This window comes from Cetorhinus maximus, chromosome 3 (genome assembly GCF_964194155.1).
Source record: "Cetorhinus maximus chromosome 3, sCetMax3.hap1.1, whole genome shotgun sequence".
NCBI lineage: Eukaryota > Metazoa > Chordata > Chondrichthyes > Lamniformes > Cetorhinidae > Cetorhinus > Cetorhinus maximus.
The window spans coordinates 90,335,720-90,353,976 of NC_135881.1; the positions used below are offsets into that span (position 1 = coordinate 90,335,720).

Below are 18,257 nucleotides of genomic sequence, written 5' to 3' on the forward strand. Positions count from 1 at the left end.
GGGATATAATGAAGTGATTTTCCATGTGGATAGAAAAAAGAATAAGAAGATAAACTCTCTGTTTGCTCATCCCCCAAGTTTCTCAGCAGCTGACAAAAGCAAAAGCCCAAGAGACCCCACATTTGATGACTGATGCCATGGGTGGATCTCCAGAAAGTCAATTCATAATGTAAAGTTGATAAATTAAAATAATCTGATCATTCAATTTTTTAACACTAAATTCCCACGCTCCTATGTTATATACATTGCTTAAATTCACATTTTCATGCAAAAGATAATTATCAGGAAAATTTGCTATTATTCCTAATAAACAATCATAAACAGGATAGAGAATGCAAAGAACAAACTGTAAAAATTAACAATACACCTTCTAATTTTCTTCTATTATTTGACTTTAAGAATGAGAGTTAAGAACTTCAGTATTTCATTCATTTTTCATACCAACTGCTATTCTGAAGGTTTTCCCCCTATAATGCATCAGGTTGCATGATGGACAAAATTAGCTAATGATAGAATCATATCTCTCAAGGCTGAATTTTTCTTTTATAAAATGGAAGGACATGGCATGATCTAGGCATCTGATGCTAACCTGGTATTTTTATTAAAAGAAGGTAATAAGTTCACCTTGGAATTGTCAGCAAGCAGGCCTCTTCCAAGAAACCACCTGACCTTTTTGATACTTGAGGAAGATCTGGTTGTTTGTTTTGAACTGAAATCACTTTAATTGATGGAGAAAAATACTGAAAAGGAAGGTTGGTAACTTGCTGGAAATCACATGGTTGAGAGGAAATAAACTTAAGTTGTGAACCTGCTTGTTTTGAAGACAGTCTTGAGGGAAAAAGCTGAGGAAGGAAGGTTACCCTAACTAGCTCCCTCTCTCTACCTTGCCTGCAAGTGTGTGTGGCTATCAACCTGTAGCCAGAGAAGCCTCATCTGAGTGTAACTAGTCTGCATTTGGATCTGCAAAGCTGAGACCAGTTGATGAGAACTTCCAGACATCCACTGGGACCAGCAGCCCATCTTCACCCGAGGGAACTCCAGGTCGACAGCGTCGAGACCCTGTGGATTTTACCCTTTATTCCTCCAGAGCCCATCTCAGCAGTGAGACTCTATCTGTTTAGTCCTTTATTTGTCTGTGTGTGTGTCTGTGTTTGCACTGTGGAAATTCTTTAGAAAGAGATAGGTAGTTATACTTCGTGATTACAATTGTGTGTTAACCAATACTTGCAACTAGTTAAAAGAAGTTTTGTTTTATAATAAACAATCGTTCTGAGTTCATTGAAGGAAGCCTGGTCAGAGTTTCTTCTTCTGGGTACTAGAAGTATAGGTACACAATTGGCTATTTTGGTGAGAAAATTAAATTAATGGTAGGGCCTGCAGGGCTTGATAATTCACGCACTCCTCCCATCCTGGTTGTAACACTAAGTAGATTTATATTCCTGAACTGCAGTTTTCCGAATAACGGTAGTAACATTGTCTGCTTATTTCTATTAAAATGCTCACTTATTGTCCTATCTGTTTTGTGGTATGCGCAATAAAGATATCATTAACTAATCACAACATACTAGCGACAATATGCTGTGTTCCAGCTAACAAAATTCATTCGGCCTCAAAGCTGTTTGTCAAAATCATGAAACTCTAACCCTCTAAATAAAACAAGTAAAAGCACGGAGTTTGGAAAGCAGTAGAATGAGCACTGCAGAGCAATGGTTTAAAGGATGGTTATAAAATGGACTCTACTGACTTTGCTGCAATAAAATATTTCGTACAACTATCGGACTAGAAGAAACAAGTGATGGTCCGTCACTACAGACAAGATTCACCAAGTCAGCTTTCTTGCAGAATGACACTTTTTATTCTGTGAGGCACTGGATACAATTACTGACTTGTTATTTGACTTCATATTTTACTCCACAAAGCTCTCTTACCTGTGTAGATGATGAGCAAACTGTGCCACCTATGCCTTAACACCGGATAAGCAGGCATTTCCTCCAATTAAATATTGGGAAGACTTATCCAATTTTCTTCAATTGTCACCATCAACTCTATCCCTAGAAACGGATTCCTTCCTTTTCTCTGGCCACTGTCTGAGGCTGAATCAGATTGCTTGTTACTTTCATCTTGGTAACATTGCTCATCTGCACCCCTGCGTCAGCTCATCTGCTGAAACACTCACCCATGCCTTTATCTGTGGACTCAACTTTTCCAATGCTCTTCTGGTGGTCTTGCCACCTTGCACCATCTGTAAATTTAAGGTAATCTAAAACTCTGCCAGCAGCACCCTAACTTGCACTAAGTCTCATTCACCCATCTGCAGAACTGATAAGTTATACCTATCAGGAAAGATTGAACAGGATGGGTACTTTTCATAGAATATTAGAAGTTTATGCCACAGAAGAAAGTAATTCAGCCTATTGAGGTTGTGCTATCTGAAAAAGAGCTATTCCCCCTAATCCAATTTCCTTGCACTTGGCCCATAGCTTTGTAGGTTCAAGTGCATATCCAGATGATTTTTGAATATGATGAGGGTTTCTGCCTCTATCACCCTTTTATGCAGTGCAATCCAGACCCCACCGCCCTATGGTGAAACTAATTTCACTTCCACCCCAACCCCTCACTATCCTTTTACCAATTACTTAAAATCTCTGTCTCCCAGTCATTGACCCCTAACTAATGGAAATTGGCCCTTCATTCCAATCTACCTAGGCCCCTCATAATTTTATACACCTCAAATCTCCCCTCAGCCTCCTCCATTCCAAAGAAAACAGCTGCAGCCTATCCAATCTTTCCTCAAGCTTAAATGTTCAAGTTCCGCGAACATCCTTGTAAATCTCTTCTGTACCCTCTCTGTGCAGTCTCACTCTCCCTGTACTATGGTGACTTGGCCACAGTACTCTAGCTGTGTTTTATAGACTAACTGGCATTTTATATATTTATAGCATAACCCCCAGCAGTTATATAACCTTGGCTAATGAAGAAAATGATCCCATATGCCTTCTTAATCACGTTATCTACCCAATCTGCTACCTTCGGGGATCTGTGAGCATGTACACCAATGTTTTCTCCTGTGGAGCATAAGCAGTGGCATAAACCTGTTACTCAAAATGGCCTGCTTCTATGCTGTGAATGCTTTATTATGCCAACTGCTCAATTTTTCACTTCTTATTCTTGTTCCAAATCTGTCTATGCACTTACCCCTTCCTATCTCTGTAATATAATCCAGCCCTACAATGGTCTGAAATCTTTGCATTCCTCCAATTCTGGCCTCTTGTGCATCCATGACTTCCTTCACTTCAATATTGAAGGCCATGCTTTCAGCTGCCAGGCCTTAAACTCTGGAATTCCTTCCCTAAACCTCTTTGCCTCACTATTTCTGTCTTTTCCTTTAAGCACATTTTAAAACCTACCTCTTTTATGAAACCTTTGCTCATCTGTCCTAATATCTCCTTCCGGCTCATTGTCAAATTGTTTGATAATCACTTCTATGAAATGCCTTGGAATGCTTTACAATGTTGAAGGTGTATTTTTAAGTGTAAGTTGTTGATGTTACCCCCGACGTGTGGGATATGCCTCGCTGCCACTAAACATTAATACCCGACAACCCAAATGAGATGAGAGTCACATGAAGGCTCAGGGACACCAAGTTACAGCTTCCTAAATATTAAGTTTGAAATTTGTAAGTATACTGTTGGATTTCTTGTGACATTGATTACATTAAGTCTCAAGATACACGTTATTACGTGCCTCTCTTTTTATTGATTCTTGAGACGCGGGCATCGCTGACTAGGCCAGCATTTATTGTACGTCCCTGGGTTTCCCTGAGAAGGTGATGGTGGATCTTCTTTTGAACCGTTGCATTCTGTGTGGTGAGGTGCTCCCAAAAGGGAGTTCTGGGATTTTGATCCAATGATGGTGAAGATTTATGTCCAAGTCAAGATGGTGTTTCCATGCTGTTCATGTCCCTCTAGGTCGTGGAGATCATGGATTTGGGAAGTGCTGCTGAAGAAACCTTGGAGAGTAGCTGCAGTCCGTCCTGCAAATAGTACACACTGCAGTCTTGGGATGCTGATAGTGGAGCTAGTGGATATTTATATTAGCGGGTGAGGTGGCAGTCAAGCGGACTGTTGGTCCTGGATGATGATGAGTTTCTTGAGTGTTACTGCCACTGCATCAATTCAAACAAGTGGATCGTATTCCATCAGAGTGTTGACTTAGTTAGTTAGTCTTGTAGTTAGTAGGAAGGCTTTGGGGCTTTAGGAGGTGAGCCACTCGATGCAGAAAACCAGTCTTTTATCTACCCTAGTTGCCATGTTGTTTATGTGGCCGGTACAGTTAAGTTAATGGTTATCCCCATGATATTGATAATGTGGCCTTGGTGATGATATTGCCAGTAAATGTCAGGGAGAACTGGTTAGGGTCTCTTATGGAAGTGGCCATTGCCTGGAACTTTTGTGACATGAATTACTTGCTACTTATCAGCTCAAGCATGGGTAGTCCAAGTCTTGTCATATGTGGGTATGGACTTTTTATTTATCTGGGGAGTGGTGAATGGTACTGAACACTGTGTAATCATCAATGAGCATCACCACTTCTGACCTTATGTTGGAGTGAAGGTCATTGATGAAACAGCTAAAGACGGTTGGGCCTAGGTCACTCTCCTGAGGAACTCCTGCAGTGATATCCTAGGGCTGTGGTGATTGGCCTCCAACAACCACAACTATCCATGTAAAGGATGTAAGGGAGGGGTAGCACCTCTCACAGGTGGGCTCACTGTACTCTTTGGAATGGCTCATCCTGTATTGGTCCTCGCATTCAGCCAGCTCTTACCTGTGGCTCCAAATAGCTGTTAGCATGCGAAAACAACCACGCTCTGGTAAACCACTTCAACAAGTGGACCAAACCAGATGAGGGTAGCTGTCGGCTCTCCTACCCTCAGAAACTTAGGGATTTGTCTACCCTGGCATGTGAAGACTGATTCTGGCAGTCTGGGCAGATGAAACAAATCTAAGGCCTTGAAGGTGGGCCAGCACTGTCTCAGTCATCCACCGCATCTGGAGCTATCTCCAGCCTTCTAGACTCATCTTGCTACTGGACCTAGATAGGTCAGGACAAGAGAATGAGTCTCACAATGTACAACTCTCCCACACCATAACCCAATTCATGTGTAAGTCATGTTCATCATCTTTCTATCATATGTAATCCATCATCTGTCTGTTACAAGTCCTGAGGTGACAGACGAGTGAGGTAGCAGCAGATGTGGATTCGCTGGGAGCTGTAGCCGTGAACCTGCATACAGGCAGCTTGGGCCCTCATGTCGTTTTTCACTGGAAAGAAGCAGAAGTGGAACTCGGCAACCCCTTGAGCAACTGAGCAGTTCTTTTCAGGGCCACACAGCTCACCTCCCTAGTATGAAGAAGGGGCTAGAAAAGGTGCCCTAAACATTGTCTGCTTCACCTCCCTGGCCATTAGGCTGCAGCTGGCAGGAATCCCATCAAAGTGGTTATAAATCAATCTCAAAAAAGAACGTAAAGGTGACACCGATTACCATTAGTGCATGGAACATGCACACCCTCAAGGACAAAGCCACAGCCGATAGACCTGAGAGAAGAACTGCTCTTGTTGGTAGAAAGCTGGCTAGGCACAATGTCCAGATTGCTGCCCACAGCTAGATTCATCTACCTGAGGAGTGTCAGCTCAATGAAATTGGTGTATGTTACACATTCTCTTACAGTGGCCATGGAAAAGAAGAACGGCATGAAACTGGCATAGGCTTTGCTGTCATGAACCATCTCATCAGGGTTTCTCAAGGGTGTTAATGTCCAGGGTGTCCAGTGCTTAAACTCCCCCTTCATGCCAACAGGCACTATTGCCTGCAACTATTCTATTCTCTGCCCTAGACATTTTTCGGGCTGAACCTGACTGATCTAGGCATCTAATTCAAGCCCAAGCTAAGCTTTTGATCCCAAATTCTCCCCAGCAAAAAAACAACCTACTACCACTTCCAAAATATTGCAGATCTCCACCCCTTCCCTACCCATCTGATGGCGTACCAGTAATGTCGATGGGCTAGTAATCCAGAGGCCCAGGTTAATGCCCTGGGAACATGGGTTAAAATCCAACAACAGCAGCTGCATTTTAAATTAAATTAATAAAAAATTTTAATTAATTAATAAATCTGGAATTGAAAGCTAGTCTCAGTAGTGGTGACCATGAAACCATCACTGATTGTTGTAAGAACCCAACTGGTTCACTTATATCCTTTAGGGAAGGAAATCTACCGTCCCTTACCTAGTCTGGCCTACATGTGACTCGAGCCATAGCAATGTGATTGACTCTTAACTGCCCTCTGAAATGGCTTAGCAAGCCACTCTGTTCAAAGAATGGGCTTCAAATGTTAGCCTTGCCAGCAATGTCCACAGCCCATGAAAGAATTAAAAAAAACCTGATGCTGAAACCTTCATGCCGTTATCACCTCCAGAAGCAATTGTTCCTATGCTCGCCTGAGCTGGCTTTCCATCCTGTTTCCTTGTAAACTCCAGCTCATCCAAAACTCTGCTGTCCATATCCTCTTCTACATAAAGTCCTGCTTAGCTATCACCCTTGTCCTTGCTGACCTATATTGGCTTTATCTTAAGTACTGCATCTTTAATCAAGTTTTTGTTAATCCCTATTACTATTTTGTTTTTGGCTCGATGTCAATCTATTTCTGATTTTGCCTGTGTGAAACACCATTGAAGATTTTTCTTATTGAATGTAATATATAAATGCATGTTGTTATTCTTTTGCATCTGGTCAAGGATTCATTCATTATTCCCATTGGGTTGGTCTGTCATATACCCTCATGTCTCTTGATGAGGCAAAAGCATTCAACAGAGCCAATCCTGCACCAGGTATTTTGCTTAGAGCCATTCCCAAGTTACATAAAAGGATGTAACCTGGCTGGACATGAAGCTAGTGTTTTCAGCTTACACTGGTGACATATTTCTCTTCATAGGAGATGCAATGGGTGTGCAAGTTTCATTGGTGTTATAGATCATGTGCACTGGGTTTAAGCTGATTCTTGACAGACTCATTGCTTGTGAAGCTCAGACTATTCACCTGAACCATTTGCCACATATATGGGCAAGTCTACCTGAGACCCATTGAAGAATTCTGGCTAGCAAATTGCATGCAATTGGGGGAGAAAAACCCATCAGCTGGTCAAGCTTGCTCTGTTTGATTTCCTACCCGGGAGGATCTGACCCTATGCTTTGACACCGGCTGGCACTCGGTATCTCTCGTAGGGTTTTCCATTAAATCCAATAGAAGTAAATTGACATATTCTAGGCCTACAGCAGGCTTTGGGTCTCTCAAGGTTACGTAACCCAGAAGGAGAGCAAACAGTAAGTTATCCTTGAAAGTTACTTTTTATCTCCAGATCTTGCAAATACATTAGCGCATTAGTACAAAAGACTTTTTAATCAGTAACCTTTCTTTGCTGATACCAATAAATTTTAATTTCCTTAGTGTTATATCAAAATGAGTCCCAGATTTTTTTTTTGAAAAATAGTCGCTGTTCCTAAACTTCTTCCCCTGGCTCAGATTTTCTTCAGAGTCAACATTACTAATTGATGTCAGACATTTTTTCCATTATTCCTGTGGTATTTACAAAGCTTGCCTAGTATAGTATGCTATCATTTTATATTTGGTTTACTTATTTTTATTTTTATTTTTAGAGTTGAGCTCAGCTGTTCTTCCACACTATGAGGAGGTTGGCATATGTTTTAAGCAGTTGGAAGTTGAAACCAGTAAGGTGACTGGACAGTGGCCCTCATTACATATCAACATGAATAACAAGGTAATTCATTACACTCTAACTTTAACAACTTTTATTGATTTCTTGCTGACTGTACATATCATTTGTCCTTAATCATTTGTTTCCCTGTAGGTAGTTTAGTATTGCCATATCTCAGTCGATCAACTAAGCAATTTATTCATGAGCTTCCTACACCCACTTGGGGACAGGGATGCACAATGATTGAGTTAGTCTTTATATTATCATTAGTCATGATTCATGCATAACAGTAATTAAACTGCACAAGTCTAAATTTTCAGAGAAGTGATTACATTTCTCAACAAATTTTGTTCCTGTTGTAGGCTTTGAGATTAAAATCATTGGAGATTAATAACACTTAAAACAATCTCAATACATTAAGTTGATGGACTAAGAAATAATAAATGGATATTAATATAGGTAAATGTAAACTCATGACATATATGCAGGATGTCCATAAACAAAGAATTAAAGATTGCCAGCAACCACAGCACAAGGATGAATCAGTATGTGAGGCATGAAGTTTCTGGTGGAAGTTTAACATGGTGGCTTTAGTGTTGCTGATGAAATAGAGATAGTTCTGACTTATCCAGGAGTCTGACATCAATCAGGCCTGGCATCTTCATGGAATCAAAGGCAGGAATGGAGAGGCAGAGCCATGTGTCAGTTGTATTTAATGGGAGCAGTTAATAATCTTACCAAGATTCATCCTAGGTTTCAAAGCATACCAAAAGCAGCAAACATTGATTCCTACATTGGAATTGGTGAAAATCAGACCATATCAATATAGAGCAGTGTCCCTCCTGCCATACACTATAGCCTGCATGAGCTTTATAAAGCTGTTACATTATCTCAGTCACAGTTACCAATCTCATTACCAATTTGACATCAGGTCTAATCAGTTGACCGTTGAAAGTCTAATTTTCATTGTTCAGAAATATTTCCAGTGCCCTTAAAAGCTAGAAAGTAAAATTCACCAACCTCTACAATGAAGGCTGCAAACCCTTCCTTTATGCATTGGTAATTATATATGACCAACACTCAAGACTTGAACATAATTGGGAAAGGCAGTGGAAGCTTGAGAATTCTCAACAAACTTGATGTGGTTCTTGCAAGTTTGTATTTTTACTTAATTCTTTCATGGGATGTGTGTGGCGCTGGCTAGGTCCGCATTTAGTGCCCATCCCTATTTGCCCTTGAACTGAATGGCCTACTGGGCCATTTCAGAGAGCAGTTAGCAGTCAACAACATTTCTGTGGGTCTGGAGTCACATATAGATCAGACCAGGGAAGCAGATTTCTTTCCATGAAAGATAGCAGTGAACCAGATAGGTTTTTACAATAATCAATGATAGTTTTCATGATCACCATTACTGAGATTTCCTTTATATTTCAGATTTATTAATTGAGTTTAAATTCCACCAACTGATGTGGTGGGATTTAACCTATGCCAGGGCATTAGCCTGATCCCCCTGAATTACTCGTCCAGCGCCATTATCACTACACCACCATTTCCCCCTATGATAAATATAATGGTAAATTTACTGATCCCAAGAGCCATGTTCTCAGGAAACACCAGATTGGAGATGAGGTTACAACACTATAACATCAGTTCTCTGTCAGCATTGCCCTCTACCCACTAGATGGAACATAGGATTATTCAATTTAACGCTATTTAGCCTTATTTTGCAGACCATCTCTGATTGTTCCTGAATTCAGCTGTTCAACATCATGCAGGGCACTGGACTCAATGAGCTGTATTCCAGCCTTAAAGACATGAGGCCAAGCTGGCTAGCTGCTACAGGATTAGGACTAAAGTGGTGCCGCAAGAATTTGCTGATGCTTAAATCAGATTTTCATGTTAATTCCAAGGACAGAAGAGCTTCTACAGCTGCTTCACATAATATTGCATTGAACAAAGTAAAAGTCAACACAATTTTCAGAGTTTTTCTCCTGCATGTAGAGGTCTCCTGATACGATCACTATCTGGAACTTTCTATTTGTGTGTGCATAAATTTAAGCCCAAAGCATCATTAGGCTATGGAAACCTCTTGGCTACCACAGCATAACTTCTGTCTTTCTTTGTTCCCAGCAAGCACTGAGATCATTTGTTTGATGCAGCTCTGGTTGTCCCTCATTTCATCCTTCCATGGAACCTGCTATATAAAAAAAACGAGACTTATGGAACTCAAGTTTGCTTAATTATGATCCACTGAATCCCTTTCGATTGCCTGAGGTGATCGGAGAAAAATTTTTCATCTCCCCACCCTTGCAATTGTTCTGTGTTTAAATTTGGTTTTTCATCTTTCCCAGGAGATTACATGGCTCTGAGTGATTAAGAATTGTGTATATTTTGATACATATGGTATACCAACAGTTTAGATGAACCAGTAGGTGTTTACCTACCTGTCATATTTTATGTTTGTAATTATCAAAAAGAAGTTTGAGAAGTGATAAATGCTAGCTAATTTAATGTAAGCTATAGTTGCAATACTGTTCTACCAGTAGATACCCATTAAGGTGTGTGATTCAAATCAGCCATTCAATTGAAATGAAATCTCCATTCCTCCTTTCTACTGAAAGAGTTGTTTGTCCTCAGTTGGCATGGTTATTAAATATTCTTGGTATTTGCATACTGTTCTTAATGGAAAGTATAACCAAAAATCCAACTAAATGATAACCATCAGAATTCTCCTATATTTTGTAAGTAATGTTAAAATTAGCAAGTGGTTGCTTGTTCCTTACTGCTAATTTTCCTACCAGCAATCCAGATTGTTACAATGGAGATGGTGGCCTGGCTTTTCATCCTTGAGGTTGGTAGTGGGAGTTGGGAAAATTCCTGGCTTTTCATCCTTGAGGTTGGTAGTGGGAGTTGGGAAAATTCCTGGCTTGGCCCAATCACCTCAGGAGAAAGCGCCCACCAAGGCAGGATCTTCATTGCTGGGTGCCAGGCATGGACTGGAGTCAGGCCAGCTGACCCAGGAGGAAGTGCGGAGGCAGCCACAGGGGCTGCCAGGTATCGAGACAGTGTTAGGAAGAGTCATACATACTCGAACGTTAGCTCTGTCTTTCTCTCCACAGATGCTGTTAGACCTGCTGAGCTTTTCCAGCAATTTCTGTTTTTGTTGTAGAAGAATTGAACTGTTACCTAGCAACAGGGGGCCAGAGAGGCAGGTCCCTCCCACAAACACACACACACAAGAAAAGAAACAGCAGTTGTTTTGGAAGCTGTTTGAGTTCAGTTGGTTCTGAAAGTTTCTGCCAGGCAAGACTGGAGCAAAGAGGACAGATAGTCAGTCCCAAGCTAAAGAAAACCCCAAAAATCCAGGGGAGTGGAACAAGGGAAATTCCAAAGAAGACTTTCTAGTCAAAGGAAGGACAGGAACTTGCAAAAAGGTCCTGTTAATGAAGTTAAGAGTGAGGGGCAGAGAGAAAGGCTCCAAGCTTCAGATTTAAAGAGACAAAAGCTGCAGAAAGCAGATTTAAAGCAAGAGCATCTTGCAAGAGGCAAGAAGGCCCAAAGAGACAACTGAAGGTCTGTAACTCTTTGCTATGGGCATGTAAAACAGTGGTGTACTGTTGACCGCAGATTTGGACAGAGAGAGAGCGCATGGAAGGCAGCTTGAATGCATGTGGTGACCTAGGGAAGAGGAACATCGGAAGGAGAGTTCAAAACCCTGGAGGTGAACCCTTGCGGAAGGCATCTGAGAGAAAACGTCGGTTTGAGAGAAGATTCCAAGGTGAGGTCTTGAAGAGTGGAGATTGGAAACCCTCATGTGAAGGACATAATGCAGTGAGACTGGTTGATTCACAATGTGACAAGCATCTGGGGGAGTTGAGGAGAGATCCATAGCATCTGGTTGAGGTGGCATCTGTCACTTAGTTTCAGAGTGTGGTGTGTCTGACCACTGGGTGCCTATTGGTTTACATGGACGATGTACTTGCTGTGTACATTAGAATATACGATAGATTTTGGAACATGTGTTGTCCTTACAAATCTGTATATATTTGTAAAGGTATAGTTGTGGATGAAGAAGTATTGTAATATATTTCATCTTTTCTTGTTGAATAAATGTTTTATTCCTTAGTGAAAAGTTCATCAGCTGACCCCTGTGCCTCTGCTCAGTAGCTACTCTCCATGTATCTAAACAAACAAATAAAAGTTAGGTAAAAACAAAAAGCTAAAAGCTACTGCAGATGCTGGAAATCCAAAACAAAAACAGAATTACCTGGAAAAACTCAGCAGGTCTGGCAGCATCGGTGGAGAAGAAATCAGTTAACGTTTCGAGCCTTCACGGCCCTTCGGCAGAACTGAAGCATAGTTAGGAGAGGGGTGAAATATAAGCTGGTTTAAGGTGGGGGGGCGGGGGGGAGAGAGAAGTTGAGGGTGTGGTAATTGTGGAGATAAGCAGTGATAGGAGCAGGTAATCAAAAGATGTCACAGACAAAAGGATCAAAGAGGTGTTGAAGGTGGTGATATTTGTCTAAGAATAGTGCTAATTAAGAATGGAAGACAGGACACTCAAAGTACAGCTCTAGTGGGGGTGGGGTGGAAAAGACTAACAAGGTTTTAGTTTTAGATTTAAAAATAATGGAAATAGGTGGGGAAAGAAGAATCTATATAAATTATTGAAAAAAAAAGGGGGGGGTGGAGAAACGGGGTGGGGATGGGGGTAGGGGGAGTTTAAGGTCTAAAGTTGTTGAATTCAATATTCAGCCCGGAAGGCTGTAAAGTGCCTAGTCGGAAGATGAGGTGCTGTTCCTCCAGTTTGCGTTGGGCTTCACTGGAACAATGCAGCAAGCCAAGGACAGACATGTGGGCAAGAGAACAGGGTGGAGTGTTAAAATGGCAAGCAACAGGGAGGTTTGGGTCTTTCTTGCGGACAGACCGCAGGTGTTCTGCAAAACGGTCGCCCAGTTTTCGTTTGGTCTCTCCAATGTAGAGGAGACCGCATTGGGAGCAACGAATGCAGTAGACTAAGTTAGGGGAAATGCAAGTGAAATGCTGCTTCACTTGAAAGGAGTGTTTGGGCCCTTGGACGGTGAGGAGAGAGGAAATGAAGGGGCAGGTGTTGCATCTTCTGCGTGGGCATGGGGAGGTGCCATAGGTGGGGGTTGAGGAGTAGGGGGTGATGGAGGAGTGGACCAGGGTGTCCCGTAGGGAACGATCCCTACGGAATGCCATCAGGGGGGGTGAAGGGAAGATGTGTTTGGTGGTGGCATCATGCTGGAGTTGGCGGAAATGGCGGAGGATGATCCTTTGAATGCGGAGGCTGGTGGGGTGATAAGTGAGGACAAGGGGGACCCTATCATGTTTCTGGGAAGGAGGAGAAGGCGTGAGGGAGGATGCGCGGGATATGGGCCGGACACGGTTGAGGGCCCTGTCAACCACCGTGGATGGAAAACCTCGGTTAAGGAAGAAGGAGGACATGTCAGAGGAGCTGTCGCATTCTGAGATCCACACTCAGTGCCATGCGTCGCCATATGAACACACTCGACCTCTCCCTCCAGCAGCACCGCCGCACCCTTTTTCAAAGCTGCGCGTACCCCCAGTTTCATTTTATTCTTCGCCTCATCCGTCGCCTCAACAAGAAACTTTTTCTCTTTCTCTCAAGTGCTAAGGAACGCAAGCTCCAACAACTCATCGACACCAACACCCATCTGGGATCCTCCACCCCTGCTTGTCCCTCCGTCCTCACCCCATCTTCCAATCCCAGCCCCAGCCACGTATTCACTATACCCCCTGACCTTCCCCTCTCCGATGCTGAACGTTCAGTGCTCAGCAAAGGACTTAGTTTCATACCCTTACGCCCTCATCTCAATGAATTTCGGGCTCGGCATGATGCTGAACTCTTCTTCTGCCGTCTTCGTCTCCATGCTCACTTCTTTGGGCAGGAGTCGTCTCCCTGTTCAACGGATCCTTTTACACACCTCCAATATTCTCCCTCCACTTGGACCCCTCGCTCTGGATTCTTACCTTCTCTTGATCTTTTCATTGAGAACTGTCGGCGTGACATTAGCCGTCTCAATTTCTCTGCTCCTCTCAACCATTCTAATCTGTCTCTCTCTGAACTCACTGCACTCCGTTCTCTCAGGTCCAACCCCAACATTGTCATCAAACCCGCTGACAAGGGTGGTACTGTTGTTGTCTGGCGCATTGACTTCTACCTCGCGGAGGCTGAGCGTCAACTCGCAGACACTTCCTCCTACCTCTCCCTGGACCATGACCCCACCACAGAACATCAAGCCATTGTTTCCAGGACTGTCACTGACCTCATCTCCTCTGGAGATCTTCCTCCCACAGCTTCCAACTTGATAGTCACCCAACCTCGGACGGCCCGCTTCTACCTCCTACCCAAAATCCAGAAACAGAACTGTCCTGGCAGACCGATTGTGTCAGCCTGTTCCTGCCCCACGGAACTCATTTCTCATTATCTTGACTCCCTTCTCTCTCCCCTTGTCCAGTCCCTTCCCACCTACATCCGTGATTCCTCTGACACCTTACGTCACATCAACAATTTCCAGTTCCCTGGCCCCAAGCGCTTCCTCTTCACCATGGATGTCCAATCCCTCTACACCTCCATCCCCCACCAGGATGGTCTGAGGGCCCTTAGCTTCTTCCTTGAACAGAGGCCCCAACAATCCCCATCCACCACTACTCTCCTCCGTCTGGCTGAACTTGTTCTCACACTGAACAATTTCTCCTTTAACTCCTCTCACTTCCTCCAAATAAAAGGTGTGGCTATGGGTACCCGCATGGGCCCCAGTTATGCCTGTCTCTTTATGGGGTATGTGGAACATTCCTTGTTCCAGTCCTACTCCGGCCCCCTCCCACAACTCTTTCTCCGGTACATCGATGATTACTTCGGTGCTGCTTCATGTTCTCGTCGGGACCTGGAAAAATTTATTAATTTTGCTTCCAATCTCCACCCCTCCATCATTTTCACATGGTCCATCTCTGACACTTCTCTTCCCTTCCTTGACCTCTCTGTCTCAATTTCTGATGATAGACTGTCCACCAATATCCATTACAAGCCTACCGACTCCCACAGCTACCTCGACTACAGCTCCTCACACCCCGCTTCCTGTAAGGACTCCATCCCATTCTCTCAGTTCCTTCGCCTCCGTCGCATCTGTTCTGATGACGCTACCTTCAAAAACAGCTCCTCTGACATGTCCTCCTTCTTCCTTAACCGAGGTTTTCCATCCACGGTGGTTGACAGGGCCCTCAACCGTGTCCGGCCCATATCCCGCGCATCCTCCCTCACGCCTTCTCCTCCTTCCCAGAAACATGATAGGGTCCCCCTTGTCCTCACTTATCACCCCACCAGCCTCCGCATTCAAAGGATCATCCTCCGCCATTTCCACCAACTCCAGCATGATGCCACCACCAAACACATCTTCCCTTCACCCCCCCTGATGGCATTCCGTAGGGATCGTTCCCTCTGGGACACCCTGGTCCACTCCTCCATCACCCCCTACTCCTCAACCCCCACCTATGGCACCTCTCCATGCCCACGCAGAAGATGCAACACCTGCCCCTTCACTTCCTCTCTCCTCACCGTCCAAGGGCCCAAACACTCCTTTCAAGTGAAGCAGCATTTCACTTGCATTTCCCCTAACTTAGTCTACTGCATTCGTTGCTCCCAATGCGGTCTCCTCTACATTGGAGAGACCAAACGAAAACTGGGTGACCGTTTTGCAAAACACCTGCGGTCTGTCCGCAAGAAAGACCCAAACCTCCCTGTCGCTTGCCATTTTAACACTCCACCCTGTTCTCTTGCCCACATGTCTGTCCTTGGCTTGCTGCATTGTTCCAGTGAAGCCCAACGCAAACTGGAGGAACAGCACCTCATCTTCCGACTAGGCACTTTACAGCCTTCCGGGCTGAATATTGAATTCAACAACTTTAGATCTTAAACTCCCCCTCCCCCCATCCCCACCCCGTTTCTCCCCCCCCCCTTTTTTTTCAATAATTTATATAGATTCTTCTTTCCCCACCTATTTCCATTATTTTTAAATCTAAAACTAAAACCTTGTTAGTCTTTTCCACCCCACCCCCACTAGAGCTGTACTTTGAGTGTCCTGTCTTCCATTCTTAATTAGCACTTTTCTTAGACAAATATCACCACCTTCAACACCTCTTTGATCCTTTTGTCCGTGACATCTTTTGATTATCTGCTCAAATCACTGCTTGCTTATCTCCACAATCACCACACCCTCAACTTCTCTCTCCCCCCCCCCCGCCCCCCCCCCCCACCTTAAACCAGCTTATATTTCACCCCTCTCCTAACTATGCTTCAGTTCTGCCGAAGGAAATAAAAGTTAGGATCTATCAAGCTGGGTTCCACCCTAGGATCAGGCTTGTCCAGTGGTAACCTCAGCTGGGATCATAACAAGCGGGCTATTTACAAGGCCTGCCTCGGTACCATAGGACTGTGTCCCTGTGAAAGAAAGACATAAAGGCCCTCCATCTCTTACCAATCACACCCCTTCACCCTCCAAATCCTCCCATGTCCCATTGATTCCACCTCATGGCCCCCACTCACCCTGTCATGCCCCCATGCCAGATTCTGTGCTCCACCTATCCCTTATATCCTTTCATGCCCCCTATGCCAGGCTCTGCCCTTCCACCCACCCCAATGTCCCTTCATAACCCCTATGCCGGGCTCTGGCAATTCCATGCAAATTGACCCACTGTACACTTTCTACAACCAATGAACACCACTGTGTAAAGTGGGATCTCTAAAAGCAACACAAAAAAATGTAATCCATTTATCGCTTTCTTCTATTAGGAAAAAGGACTGGACAGCAAGATAATAAAAGTGTCAATCATCCAAGCCCTTTGAAGTTTCAAAACCACAAACACTTGAAACCATTGTGAAATTGACTGCAGAGATCAGGGAGTCTGAGCTGTCAATCAAACACTGTTACCTCTGGCGAGCAGGTGTTCTAATATTCTAATAATTGCCTGGGCTCTCAGCAAAGTGTACGTAATGAGGGTGGGTGGAACCCACCCAGAGCTTGACAGAGGGGGAATGAGGGGACTTGCAGGTAGATGGAAGGGAAGCGCTTTCAGAGGAGGCATGAGGGGGACCTTTTGAACTTGCCTTTTAAAACATCCCCTCATGCACGTTGGGGTTCATGACTCCTCTAAGGGGCCGTGAACCATGGATCTTCAAAAACCTGGCCGACTCCATAAAAATTGCAGAGGAGTAGGAGATACCTATCTCCACAATAAGCCAGCCAGTTCGGCTTCTGACAGGAAGCAGCCCGCACTCTTTAAAGGCACTTTCAAAAATTGCACAGCCCGGGAATGTGGTCAGCAATCCCTGAATCAGGACCCACCCATCATCGTTAAAGGCCTCCTAAGTCAACCCAACTCAGTGAAAGTCCAGGCCAACTTGCCTCCTTTGTGTGATATTGCTAGTTTTTCTTTTCCTTACAGTTTCAAAGGTAAATGCATTATGAGTTTGATCAATGTTTCTTATTTATGTCATTTGTAAAAATAATTTTTGTATTTCCACTTCCTTGATTCATTTGGAGACAATAAGCAGTGACATGCTTTCAGGCCAATAAGAGCAATTGGGGTTTAACTTATCCCTCACCCTCCACTAACAGCCTTCCCTTGTGGAGACTATTGATGGGGGAAGACTGTGAGGAATCCTAGGTGGGAACATGTATCCAGTGACCCTTTGGCAGAAAACTGCTTTCAACTTTAAAGGCAAATTTGGCTTTCATACTATTTTGTGATTAAATTAGACAGAACTTTAGGATTAATTTCAGCAGAAACTATTATGGACTATTTATTTTATGGCATGGCATCCTCTCTTTTGGAAAATAAAAGTATTATAATTCTAGAGTCCCTACCAAGTTAATAATAATTGCTGAAATGCTACAGTCTTGCAACTAATTTCAACCTGAGGACCAGATTTATTTAAAAGCAAAACACTGCAGATGCTGGAAATCTGAAATAAAAGCAGAAAATGCTGGAAAACTCAGCAGGTCTGGCAGCATCTGTGGAGAGAGAAAAGCAAGGTTAAGGTTTTGAGTCCATATGACTCTTCAGTGCTAAAGAGAAGTAGAAATGTGATTAAGTTTATGTTGTGTAAGGAGGGGTGGAGCAGGTGAAGCTGGATAGAAGGCCAGCGATAGGTGGGGGTGAAGGAGAGATTGACAAAGATGTCATGGACAAAAGACAAAGAGAGTGTTAATGGTAGTGGTAAGGACTAAAGAAGGTGCTGATAGTGGCATAAAGGTAAGAAAGCAGAATGTGTTAATAACTGAACAAGGGTGATCATTCTGTGAAAGAGCAACATGGAACAAGTAACATTTGGCCCTTATGGGGTGGGGTGGGAGGAGAGGGTGGTGGTTGTGGAGAAAAGGATAGAAAAAGAGATTAAAAAGGGGATAAAATAATGAATAAATGAATAAAAATAAAAATA

The 18,257-nt window shown here is 43.5% G+C and overlaps 1 protein-coding gene across 1 annotated transcript in view; it reads left to right on the forward strand.

Annotated features, from left to right (window-relative positions):
* Positions 1–18,257, forward strand: part of LOC144672242 (band 4.1-like protein 4B) — a 67,044-nt gene that overhangs the window by 22,869 nt on the left and 25,918 nt on the right. The window contains exon 3 of the mRNA XM_078534082.1: positions 7,716–7,837. Within this exon, the coding sequence (XP_078390208.1) occupies positions 7,716–7,837 (122 nt within the window). The remainder of the gene's footprint in view (positions 1–7,715; positions 7,838–18,257) is intronic.